General features: G+C 45.5%; 1 protein-coding gene across 2 annotated transcripts in view; it reads right to left on the bottom strand.

Moving 5' to 3' along the window:
• Positions 1-11,705, bottom strand: part of DNMT3A (DNA methyltransferase 3 alpha) — a 104,639-nt gene that overhangs the window by 30,278 nt on the left and 62,656 nt on the right. The window contains exon 7 of one of the 2 annotated variants that reach the window (XM_060250899.1): positions 8,665-8,697. The exons of the other annotated variant lie outside the window; for it this stretch is intronic. Within the exon in view, the coding sequence (XP_060106882.1) occupies positions 8,665-8,697 (33 nt within the window). The remainder of the gene's footprint in view (positions 1-8,664; positions 8,698-11,705) is intronic. 2 annotated transcript variants of the gene reach the window in all.

Raw genomic sequence — 11,705 nt, 5'->3', positions numbered from 1 at the left:
GGAGCTGCAAAGGGCCGCCCCCACCCCTGCAAATCCGGATTCAGCCGCAAGCACGTTCACATCACATCAGGGCAAGCGAACGGCTGCAAATGCTAGCGCTCCCAACTTGAAACGTCCACCCTGCTACTCCCCCTCCCCTGGCAATGGGTGTTTGGGGGCGGCTGCAAAAATACAAACGAATGCAGTGGCTACGCACAAAACACAAATGAGGAAGGGAGACGACTCGAACGTCACGCAAAGCTTGGGAAGGGATTGGTGGTGGGTGCAAAACGCACCGTCAGTGCTGGCAAGGGTGCCCCCCCCCATCTCTGAAATTGGGGCTGCTGGAGTCACATGTTTGCGCCACTGCAAACCATCTGCAGTGGTTCGCGGGCTCCATTAACCACCGCCAAAAAACTCTCAGCGCTCACTTGGTCTCCGCTTGGCACCCCTTTCAGTTCCCCCGCCATCAAACCCGGGACTAAGTGACCCGTCCCGTCTTGAGAAGAAATTCAAACAAGATTACACACCCCATACGCACATACAACTTCCACGTAGTCACAATTCTCATCCTGGAAACGACTTCCTTTAAGTTTTTGCTCCCCACCTTAATAGTTCTGAGGGGCCTAAGTCGGTGAGGGGGCCCACTTTTCAGGAAGCAATCTCCTTTACCATGGACTGGGGGCTTTGGCAGTAAACCCCACAGCCTGCAAACAATTAACCCAACCAAACAGCCTTTTTCAAAGTTTGGGGGCGGGAGGATGGGCATGCGAGGCAGGACCAACAGGAGGACTTTGGCAGTGAGGGACCTTTTCAGAAAGGTCAGTTTTTAATACAGCACAAGCACTAACCAAGACGTGTTTGCGACATCTGCACAACCACATTCTGTACAATGCTCACAATTGTTGCTGAAACTCCAGAGAGGGGGGAATAGCATTATTGTGTTTTGTTTGCTGTGAAGATTACATTCCCCAGACACACACCAGAAACAGATCTTTGAGGTGTGCCTTGGTCCTCTCCAACTGCACAACCATCATACTGAAAACATGCCCCAGGTATTATGAAAACCAAAGTTAATCATGACTAGCTTTTATCTAGTTTTATCCAAGGATCTGAACCATGGTCTGGAATTTTTCTAGTTTCTTGGGTATACAGCCCACAAAGACCCCCTGCTTTCTTCTCAACACATTCCCCCACATACTGCTATTAAGTCCGGCACTCCCTCTCCAAAAACTCATCAGGCACCTCCAACTGCAAGTCTGTGCTACTGAGCTCGCTCATGTACACCCCTTTCTGGGCTGAAATCACACTCTTTTGTTCTGAATAAATGTTTACAGTTTAAGTCAAGAGCACAACCTTCAGTAAATTCCTTGGCAACAAGTTACACAAGCCTCCTCTCTCCTCAATCTACATCAGCCCAGCCATAGGCTGAGCCACAAGGAGAAAGCAGGTACTGAGAGCCAGCATGGCAAAATGGTAAGATGAATCAGGACCAGGAAGACTTTGGTTCAAACTTTCTGGGTGATTCTGGGCAAGTCATTCTCCTTCAGCTTAACCTACTTCAGTTGTTGTGGGGATAAAATGTAAGTACGGAGAGGTCTGTGCACCACCCTGTACTCCCTGGGGGGAAAGGGTGGTATAAAATGAACCAAAATTAAGATTCTACAAGAGGAACCAGATGAGCAAAAAGCATGACTTGAGCAAGCAAGCCAAGCCACATGCTGCAGAAGAATGCAAAATGAACCAAAAATACTCAGGTCCCACAGGTAAATATGAGTGGGTGGAATAAATGTACAGATAGATCAAGTCAGACCTCTGATCATGAGTGAAACTCATCCACTCAGTTTTCCCAAGAAAATTTTATCTGGCCTGTACCCAGTCTTCTGAGCCTGATGCACTGCATAAATGCCACCTCTACTTATGGCAGGGGAGAAACCTTCCTGAATCACGTAATCTACCAAGCGAGGTACCAGAAATCACAAATCCCTTCCCAGATGTAGGACCTGTGAACAATTTTCTTCTCACATCTGGTGTTTGATGGTGGAAAGTGCCATCAAGTTGCAGCCAATTTACAGCAACCCCTCATGGAGTTTTCGAGTCAAGAGAACACCAGAAGTGGTTTGCCATTGCCTGCCTCTGTATAGCAACCCTGGACTTCCTAGGATGTCTTTCATCTAAATACTAGCAGGGCAGACCCTGCTTAGCCTTCAAGATCTGATGAGATCAAGCTAACCTGGACCATCCAGGTCAGGGCTCTCACAATTATTCTAGGACAATGCAGGATTAGCAGCAGGATACCTAACTTCACCTTACTTTGAACAGTCTGCTCTATTTCAGAAGTTTGGTCAGCTATATCCCATGCATACTTAGGTTCAGTGGCTGTGCTTGCACTTTGGGTACAATACGGAAAGCTCCTACACTAAGAACAAAAGAGAAGACATGGCCCATCCAGTTTAAGCCAAAACCCAGGTGCCATCAAGAGGTCCACCAGCACGGCCAGAACTCCGGAAGAAACCTCTTCTGTTTATTTTTATTTATTTTGTTAATTTGTATCCCGCCCTTTCCTGCAAGAAGGCTCAGGGTGGATAACAAAAGTTAAAACAATTAAAAACTACAAACTAAAACCATAAAATACAGTAAAACAGACAGCATATATGTCACAAGTGGAGGTTTCCATAGGGCACGCTTTATATATCAGTACAGCAGCAGACCAGAGATGGAATAATAAATTAAGATAAGACTGAAATAAGATAGCATCATGATAGGCAAGGGAGGCCAAGCAGATGGAATAAGGACACCCGCTGCCTCAACTAAAGGCCCGTTGGAATAGCTCCATCTTGCAGGCCTGACGGAATGGCGTTAAATCAGGCAGGGCCCAGATCTCCACAGGGAGCTGATTCTACCAGGCCAGGACCAAGAGCAGGCCGTGCAAAGTGGAAATAACTAATGAATGTCTCTGGCAGTTGGTAATGACAATGTTGTAGTTTTAATTGGATATATGCATTTAATTATGTTTTAATTGTATACATATATATTTTGTAAGCTGCTTTGGCTAGTGTGGGAAGGTGGGATGTCAATATTTGAAATAAACAGAAGGTGAAAACCTCGTTTGTATTTCAGCTTTAAAACTGTTAATGCCTAATGCCGCTTATGATTTTGCCAGCTTTCATCATTGACCAAAAACAAGGTTTGCAGAGACAGCAACTGGTACAGTCTTTCATCTGTACTACTTTAGACTACCTGAGGGCTGTCACGTGTCTGAATGTAGTTCTATGTCAAAATGCTCTGCACACAGAAAGCTGACACATCAGGGAAAAGAGCTGCTAGCTTAGCTTGAGGAAGTTTTCTAAACAGACTGATTTTGTTTTCATTGTGGGTAAACATTCAAATGTGGCCTTGCCAGATGCAGCCCAAAGTGGTACAGTTTAGGGAAAAAAAACACACCACGTGCCATTTCTCTGAGTCAGTTCAGAAATCGCTCATTAGCCTACCGTCCTATCTTCCCCCTCCCCAATTTAAAGAGTTGTGCTTATTTACTTCATTTGTAGCCCCCTTTCTCATTGAAACTTGAGGCAAATTACATAATTTTAAACAGCATAAGCCCCTTCCAATAACCAAGGCTGAACTTGTTGGATTTCTGTTCACAAAGTTAATGTTTCATTCCTACAATCATCCTGCTTTTGAACCCACTCCAGCTTGAATGCTTATCCTTCTTCTTAAAAAACAACAATAACAGGGGTGACCTAAACTGGGTACAGATCTTCAAAGAGGGCCTCAGTCTGCCTTTGGGGACAGGAAAACATCAATACCACAGAGAGGGAGCATGGCTCAGTGGCACAGCATCTGCTTTTGTTTGCAGAAGACTCCAGGTGCAATCACAGGCAATTCCAGTTAAAAAGATCTTAGGAAGCGGGCAACAGGTGGAGAGCCCTTTCTTTGCTTGAGGACATGAAGAATGGCTACCAAGAGTCTCACTTGGTCTAAGCAGGGGTCGTTTTGTAGAAAAATAGGTGATGGAGTTTATTAGCGTAACTCATTAGCATATCCCCCCAGCCAAAAGCAACCCAATGCAAGAAAGGAGTGCCCAAGGTGAGCGAGGCCTGCTTCGGCTGGCTAGAGATCCAGCCAGCCCAAGCAGGTCTCATTCACCTGGCACTCTCCACCGCACCCCCACAGTCAAAAGGCCAGCAAGCCACCTACTGCCCAGAATCACATAAGATGTGGAGAAAGGGTGGTGTGAGCTTCTCCAGGAATTAATGAGGGCTGCTGGGGGCATGGCAAAGCCCACTCTCCTAGGTGGGGAGGAAGAGGGGGAACCCTTAGAAAGGTTCAGAAGCTGGGCTCCTGTGAGCTCCTGCTGAATATGAGGCCTGGGTATAAAGTGGCTTCATATGTTCATCTGACCAGTATCAGATCTGGAGGGGCTTCTTTTTCCCAGCCACTGTGTCTGGTCACGTCTTTGGCTGGTACTGCAGCCCAAGGAGCCTGCCTTGTTCTTCCTGCTCAAGTGGGGAAGAGAGACACCTCCTTCAGACACCAGCCTCACTCCCTCTGAATAGCAGCCTCTCCCCCACTGAAGTGACCAGGATGGCTGCCCAGTATCTGCAGTCCTGTCCATAGCGAGTGAGTGTGAAGGGGAGGGCATGGTTCTCTGAGCAGCACTTAATGCGGCACATCTTAGCCTCTCTGGGAAACCTGCTGTGCCACCTTGACAAGGACCTCTGTTGCATGTATCCTTGCTCCACCAGAGGATATGGCTGATGCATGTTGGGGGGGGGGGAGGCTCATTTATTTGTACACAACAGGCAGGCACCTCCCTGGCTCCTGCCTTCTGCTTCCTCATTCAATGCCCGTGGCAAGTGGTTGCCAGGCAGAGCTATAAATAGCCCAAGCTGAGTGTGAGGGGACCTGTTGCTAGGGAGACACAGCAGTGAGACAGCAAGGAAGAGCATGGACAGAGAAGGAAGCATGATGGGAGGGGTGGTAATGAAAGTCTGCCCTTGCCACAGGGCATTTATGTGGTTGGCATCTCCCCCCCTTGCCGTAAACACAAATCCCTCTTCAATGTAAACAGATCTACCTAATACCTGTGGCAGATTCACCATCAACCTCCACACGAGGGAGGAATAATCACACAGGTTGTCATTTGGGGGGAAATGCTGCTCACATCCCTGCGGGGGATTCCTCAGTTTTCTTCTGCAGCAGCTTCTGCAAGGAGGGGCTGCGGGTTCTTCACTCGCTGCCTGGATCTCACTGTCTCCCGCTCTAACTCAGCATCCTCATTTTGGCATGGCCGTCTCGCCTCCCCTCAGGCTTTGCCTGGCAGGGCTCCATCTGCTGCAGCCTCTCCTAACCTCACCACTGGCCCTTCCCTGAAGCAAAACTAGTACCAGCCTGACTGCGTGAGTGAGTCAGTGCGGTGTAGCAACCAGGCTGCTGGCCTTGGATCAGGATGCCTTGACTCAAAACTGACTCCAGATACCATTGCTAGGGGAGGGGGAGAGAAAAATCCATACAAGTGATTTCAAAGGGAGCTATGATAACAAATGTGATAGACAGGCGGGCATACCCATTGAGTAATGCTTAGGGCAACACTATTTTCAGAGACCCCCACCATGAGCAGTGCTGCAATGGATTCCAGCATTGGCACTGCAAGGAACACAATGCAACCACTTGCAGCCAAAGTCTGTAGGCTGTCCACGACCACCACAGCTTCATAGCCCACCCTCCTTGAGTCTGACTCCTCCCTTATCAAAATGCACTGGAACCTTTGAGATCTGTCCAATGAGTTTCATGTAATACCATATAGCCCCCTTTCCCTGAATCCTAATACTGAAGCATCACCTTGTCCAATACAAGACATAGTAACCAAGAGATACCGGCAGTTTGGTCCAACACATGAAAACCCTGCTAGCTCCCCATTCAGTTACTCCACATCTTGGGGGGCAGGCAGGCCTTGCGCATATCTTTTTGTTTATCTCTCTGCTCTTTGGCACTGGCACAGACACAACCTGCTACAGCCTCAAAGGCTTTCTCCCTGAATGTTCTAGACTTGTTAGGAAGGCTTCCCAACCTATATAGCACCCTCCCATCTCTTTTTCCTCTCCCTTATGGTTGGTGCCTGGAAGAAAGCAGATTAGATCTCACTGTCCAGCCCAGCATTTCCAATGGTACTGGCCACTACAGGCAGAAAGCAGAGGGCTGCATACTGATGTAAGTGAGTGGGCTTGTGTTGTTTGTAATTCACACTCACATTGTGTGTGCCCACTGTATGCTTGTATGCTAATTTTCTGTTCAATGTCTACCATATAAATAAATATATATATGGACAGGCAAGTCTGATTCCATTCTGTTTGACAAAGTGTGCATGCACATGAAATCTCACAGCCTGAATAAAACTTTGTTGGTCTTAAAGGTGCTATTGGACTCAAAGTTGGTCACACTGCTTCAGACCACCTGGGCCCATTTAGTTTGGTTGGTGCAGAAGCCTCACCAAAAGGGGCAGCATGCCCATTAAGAACATACAATGCCACTTAAATTTACACCTGCGTTGGGCCAAGAATGGTGCCAAGTACAATTGGCCAGAAAGCTGAACCAGAAGAGTATCAGCTGACAAAACAAGTGGCAGGAAAAAAAATATCAGTGCCATTTCTTATTGCATCAGTGCTGCATATTCGTCTTCAGGGATTTGCAGAACTAAAGAAGGATAAACAATTTATAAGTAGTAGGACGGCCAACCATTTAAAGATTTTTTTTAAAAAAAATCAATTAACTATCCAGCTTTTTACAGATTAATCAATCCATTCAATTTAAACACATCTGCAAATGGCAAAACCTCAAGGAAAGGGCCTTTCTGAGAATCCTGCAGAAAGGGGGCAATTTTCACCACATTTCAGAATACAGCATCGTTACTCTTACAGTAACCCACCAAAGCCAAAGTCTACCCAAACAATGGATTGAGACTTCTGTGTTGTAGAAGATTCAGATATGAAAGAGATGTTAAATACGTAAGTGTTGTCCCAATGTATCAGACCGAAGGCTGTTCAGCTTCAGCAAAGGCTAGCCAGATACTTCCACAAAGCCCATAAGCAGGGCATGTAAGCAACAGCCAATCCATCTGTCTTCCAGCAACTGGTACTTGGAGGTATACTGCCTCTGAACATAGAAACTCCACTGAGTTATTATGACAGCCGTCAATAAACCTGTTCTTCTTTTCTAACGCTTTCTGTAAAGCTACCTAAACTACAAGCCTTCAGAACATCTTGCTTTGTTGAACTCTGTAATCGGAAGCACACAAAGCCACATTACATTGACTCAGCCCCACAGGTCTGTCTATCTACTCTGGTATAGCCTAATCTGTTTTCCAGGGTCAGCAAGGAGAAAGAGAGAGGACTTGTCCAACTGCACTATCTAGGAAATGAATCTGGGACATTCCGCCTGCACAACAGGCACTGCACCACTAGTTATGGCTCTTCCCAATTATACATTAACTTCCTACTTTTGGATGTAAACAGGAAGGAAGAGTCAGTCTTTTATCTTTAATCAGATCTGTCACAGTGAAAGGAAGAGTACCCTTTTCAAAAATCCTGAGAAGAATCTTTCTCTACTCAGAAGGCTAGTGATATGGGTGGGAAGGAGCTGAGGGAACTAATTTTAGTCTACCATTAAGTTTTCAATAGCTGAGCACACCAACTCAGCTCATTTATTAAAGGCTGCAATTTCAACAAGCAGCAACTAGAACCCCCTAAATCTATTACATGCTGAAGTGGCAGAGTACAATAATGGCCACAGAAATCAGTTTCTTAAAAACCTCGGCTTTCACTGCAAAGGGAAAAAACAGGTTTCTAGACCTTATGGTTTCCAAGATGTTTCTATAACTATGTAGGCAATGCCTGGCAAAGTCCCAGAAGCCAGTAAATTTGTGGAATAAAATTTAGAGAGACCAGGACTCCAAGGTCCCTCCCCAATTGCAAAATAAATTATACAAAACAGTAAGAATGCCGGTATAAATTACGCATAACAAAGTAGTATATGAATGTTAATTTGCATGATTTATGCGCATTGCAGAATGAAACCGTTATCTTGTTGCAGAATGCAGAGTGCATCCAGCCTTCGATTTCTTCCCAAAGACTGCTGCAATGAGGAATCTGTCTTGCTAAATATATGTGCAATTTGGGTGGGAGTTGGGGTGGGAGGAAGGTCTACAGGAGGTATAACACAGGCACAACCAGTGGCATCAAATTGCTCAGGGTGCCCTGTATCCAATGAGCATTTGTGCCATGGAAAGAAAGTCCTGGAAGAAATCAGGTGTAGGTCTGAGTACACGAAAGAGATAGGAGGAAAAGTATGAGAGAGAGGACGAAAGAGAGGTTGGTGGGGAGGGGCAGAGTTTTCATGCATGCCCAGGTAAGAGGTCTCAATAGCAACAGGTTACCGTTACCTCCATACCCACCCCCATGGTTTCCAAAATCACATCATACAGAAGCAAAGCAGATATATGGTTGCGCTTGAGTGTATGCAGGTGTGCATGAGCAAGTACAACTCTATGGCAGCGGGCACACACATGGGAGGGTGTGAATGCATGTTTGTGTGTGTGCGCATCCACACGCCCAGCACACAAGCCCAAGTATGAAGGCCACATGAGAGACAAGCCTCCCCCCAAAACCCCAAAGGTGTGCCACGAACCTTGTCAAGCTGAGCTGCCGGTGGGTTATCACTCTGTGGGAGAAAGGTAAAGGAGAGGAGGGAGTTAGCACACACAGAGCCACAGCAAATGGGCACCTCAGACTCCGTCCACCACCTGTCCTTGGCCAGGTGCAGCAGGGCAAATTTGGGGATCAGGGAGGGAGTGCATGGCTTCAGGGGAACACATAATGCTGTTTGATTAAAAATTCTACTGAAGCATGTACTGCTGCAGCCCTTGTGGTATTCCTTGCACAACTGAAACTGCATTTAGTACATATCCCTTTCCGCTCATGCATTGCTGGATGCAACTCACTGTATCTTAGCTTGGCCTAAATCACAGGGTTGTTTAAAGACTAAAATGGGATGATCTTCTGACTGCTGCCCAGAGCCCCTTGGAGGAAGGGCATGGCTCACATATGACAAAATAAAACAAACAGAAGTTGCAAAACACTTTCCCCATTGACCATGGTAAAAGGCTGATAGCTCTTCCACAACATTCTTTTTAACGTTGTCAGATGGCACATCCTGACTGGAGATTAAGAAAATGACAACTAGTGGTCCTTGCTAGGATCAATCTCATGAAAAGACAAACAGGTACAGAAGATAGGCGACCAAGCAGAGCAAAAGGTTGTATTTGCAAGCTGCAGAGAAGAAACTGAGGGAGGAGAAAAATCAAAGAATTGTATGATCTGATCAGCCCTTTAAAAGATTGGGGGGGGGGGTTGCTAACTGCTGGAGAACTAACCGTGTGTAGCAGCCTTCTGAAAAAATAATTCTAAGAACTGAGTCACAGAAATGCTTTGCCACAGAATACAGTTTAGTCTGGTGCTTCTGAAGTCACTTCCTGGGACCGTGAAACATTTTCCCCACCTCAAAAGAGACTTACATTTTTTCTTTTCCCACTCTGATGTCGCAATTGCAAATGGGAGAACTATATTGGAGTTCCAAACTACTAAGGGGGCTCTGCATTTTACTGCACAAATAGCAGGCCAGGATCTCTGCAGTGGGGGCCCGCCGGTTAATAAGCGGAAGTAGCATCTAATATGAAGTTCCCTGACCACCTCTAAGCTCAACCAATACTGCCATGGAAAGATTTCTCACTTGGTGGCTTTTCAGAAGTGCCACAATGGAGCCAAAGACTTTAAAAAAATTTTTTAGAAACAATGGCAAAAGGGAAGCCTCGATCTCTAAAGCTGCGCTCTGAATTTCATAATGGACTTGTATTCTTCCCACTCAACAAACTGTGTATCACTTGCATATCCTTTTTTTTTTTTTAAAGGAAGACACAATCATTAAGGACCACAGATCAGTGGAACAGCAGCTGGTTCTGTATGCCAGTCCCAGGTTCAGCTTCAAGCAGAAGTGGCAAGGCTGCGTTAGGCCATGGCTAAGTTGAGATAATGAAGAAGTCTGAGCCAGATGAACTAGTGGTTTGAGTGAGTGTGAGGTAGCTTCACAAATGGTAGCTACACACAATCAGAAATCTAGGGAAGAAGGTCTGTAGTGGTATTCTTTTCATTACTCAGTGTGACTGTCTAATTGCATGAACACCACCACAACAGGTTACCACTTAGGAAAATAGTCTGTTGCCTTTTTGATCAGTGGCTACAGATGTTGAGGATGAGACTTTGATCCCCACCCTACCCCAGGCCCACAGCAACTGTCTGGAAGGAGATGTAGCAACTTAAAAGTTTTCTGAGGCTTCTTATGGGTAGATGTTTTTAGTTTTCTTGGGTGTTATGTACCCATCCACACAATTCCTAATCAACAACTTTTTTTGGTGTGAAAGGAGAAGGGGATTTGCTGACCAAGGAAAGAAGCTGCTGCAGCTAAGGAAGGGGGCTTGGAAGGGGGCTTAGATGTGGGAAACCTGAGTTTAAATCTGCATTCTGCCATGGAGCTTCCCTTGGAGTGTCAACTCTCAGTTTAACTGCTCCTGAGAATAACTGCTCAGGGAATGACGGTAATTGTACAGGATAGCATAGCCCCCTTCCCCCAGTAAAGGCCAAGCAAGGTCATGTAGGACAGGAATATCTCTGGTCCTTCTCTGTATCATTCTACTTTTCATACATGTTCTGCCAAATTGAGTGCAGGAATATCTACTGGTCCTTAGACACCATCAAGCCTGATCCTTTGGAAGCATCTAAATTCTGAATTGCAGAAAGCTGGAAACTGACAACACACTACAGGATTCCTCTGAGATCCACCACACTAATAGGACACCTGTAAGCTCCCCCCTTTCTTAAGGACTAAAAGCAGTTTCAGGATGACAAAATGGGGTTTAGATCAGGAGAATGGAACTGTAACATCTACTCCTGCTGCCTGATTTTCACATTTTAAAAATGCACAGGATATCTGATCATATGTTTACCCCCCCCCCCCCCGCAGTCAAGTCTAAGTTTGCCCCATGGGTAAGTGCCTGAAAAGCTATATTAAAGCTGTCTCCAAACTCATAACTGTAAAAAAATTGGATTCTGAGAACAGATTTAAGCAATACTTTGTGTAAACTGATTTAGTTGCATCTCTTTTGATTACAAAACCTTCCTCTGGATATTTTGTTTTGTTTTGCCCAGCTACTTTGACATCACTGGGAAAGTACACCAAAGTGGAGGGGAACCAGATGTGAGGGCAGAAGGGATGAAACTGGGATGAAGAGAGAAGAACTGTGTCCTGCACTGAATGCAGATATTTCATCTTCAGCCTAGACACTTCCCACCCGAACCTGTTCCCACAATTCTACATTTTTAACAGAAACCACTCACATCCTTCAGATTTTTTCTTGAGCTAAACATTTTAAATTTTCTAAATGTACAATATAAAAATAGAAATTACAAAATTAAATTCTTATCAAATATAAAAAAGGAATGACAATGCTTGGATCCTGTACTCCACAATATACCCTGGCATACCCATTCTTATAGGTAATCTTAGCCACCCAGAAGGTCCCCTTTATAAAAACTCATGCTCAGCTCAAACACACTTTGCTCTTAGTGTCTCATTTAAAAAACCCCAGCTCTTCTCTCAAGTATGCTGTGGGCTCC

The sequence above is a fragment of the Heteronotia binoei genome, chromosome 1 (genome assembly GCF_032191835.1).
Source record: "Heteronotia binoei isolate CCM8104 ecotype False Entrance Well chromosome 1, APGP_CSIRO_Hbin_v1, whole genome shotgun sequence".
NCBI lineage: Eukaryota > Metazoa > Chordata > Lepidosauria > Squamata > Gekkonidae > Heteronotia > Heteronotia binoei.
This window is presented reverse-complemented; position numbering and strand designations above follow the sequence as displayed.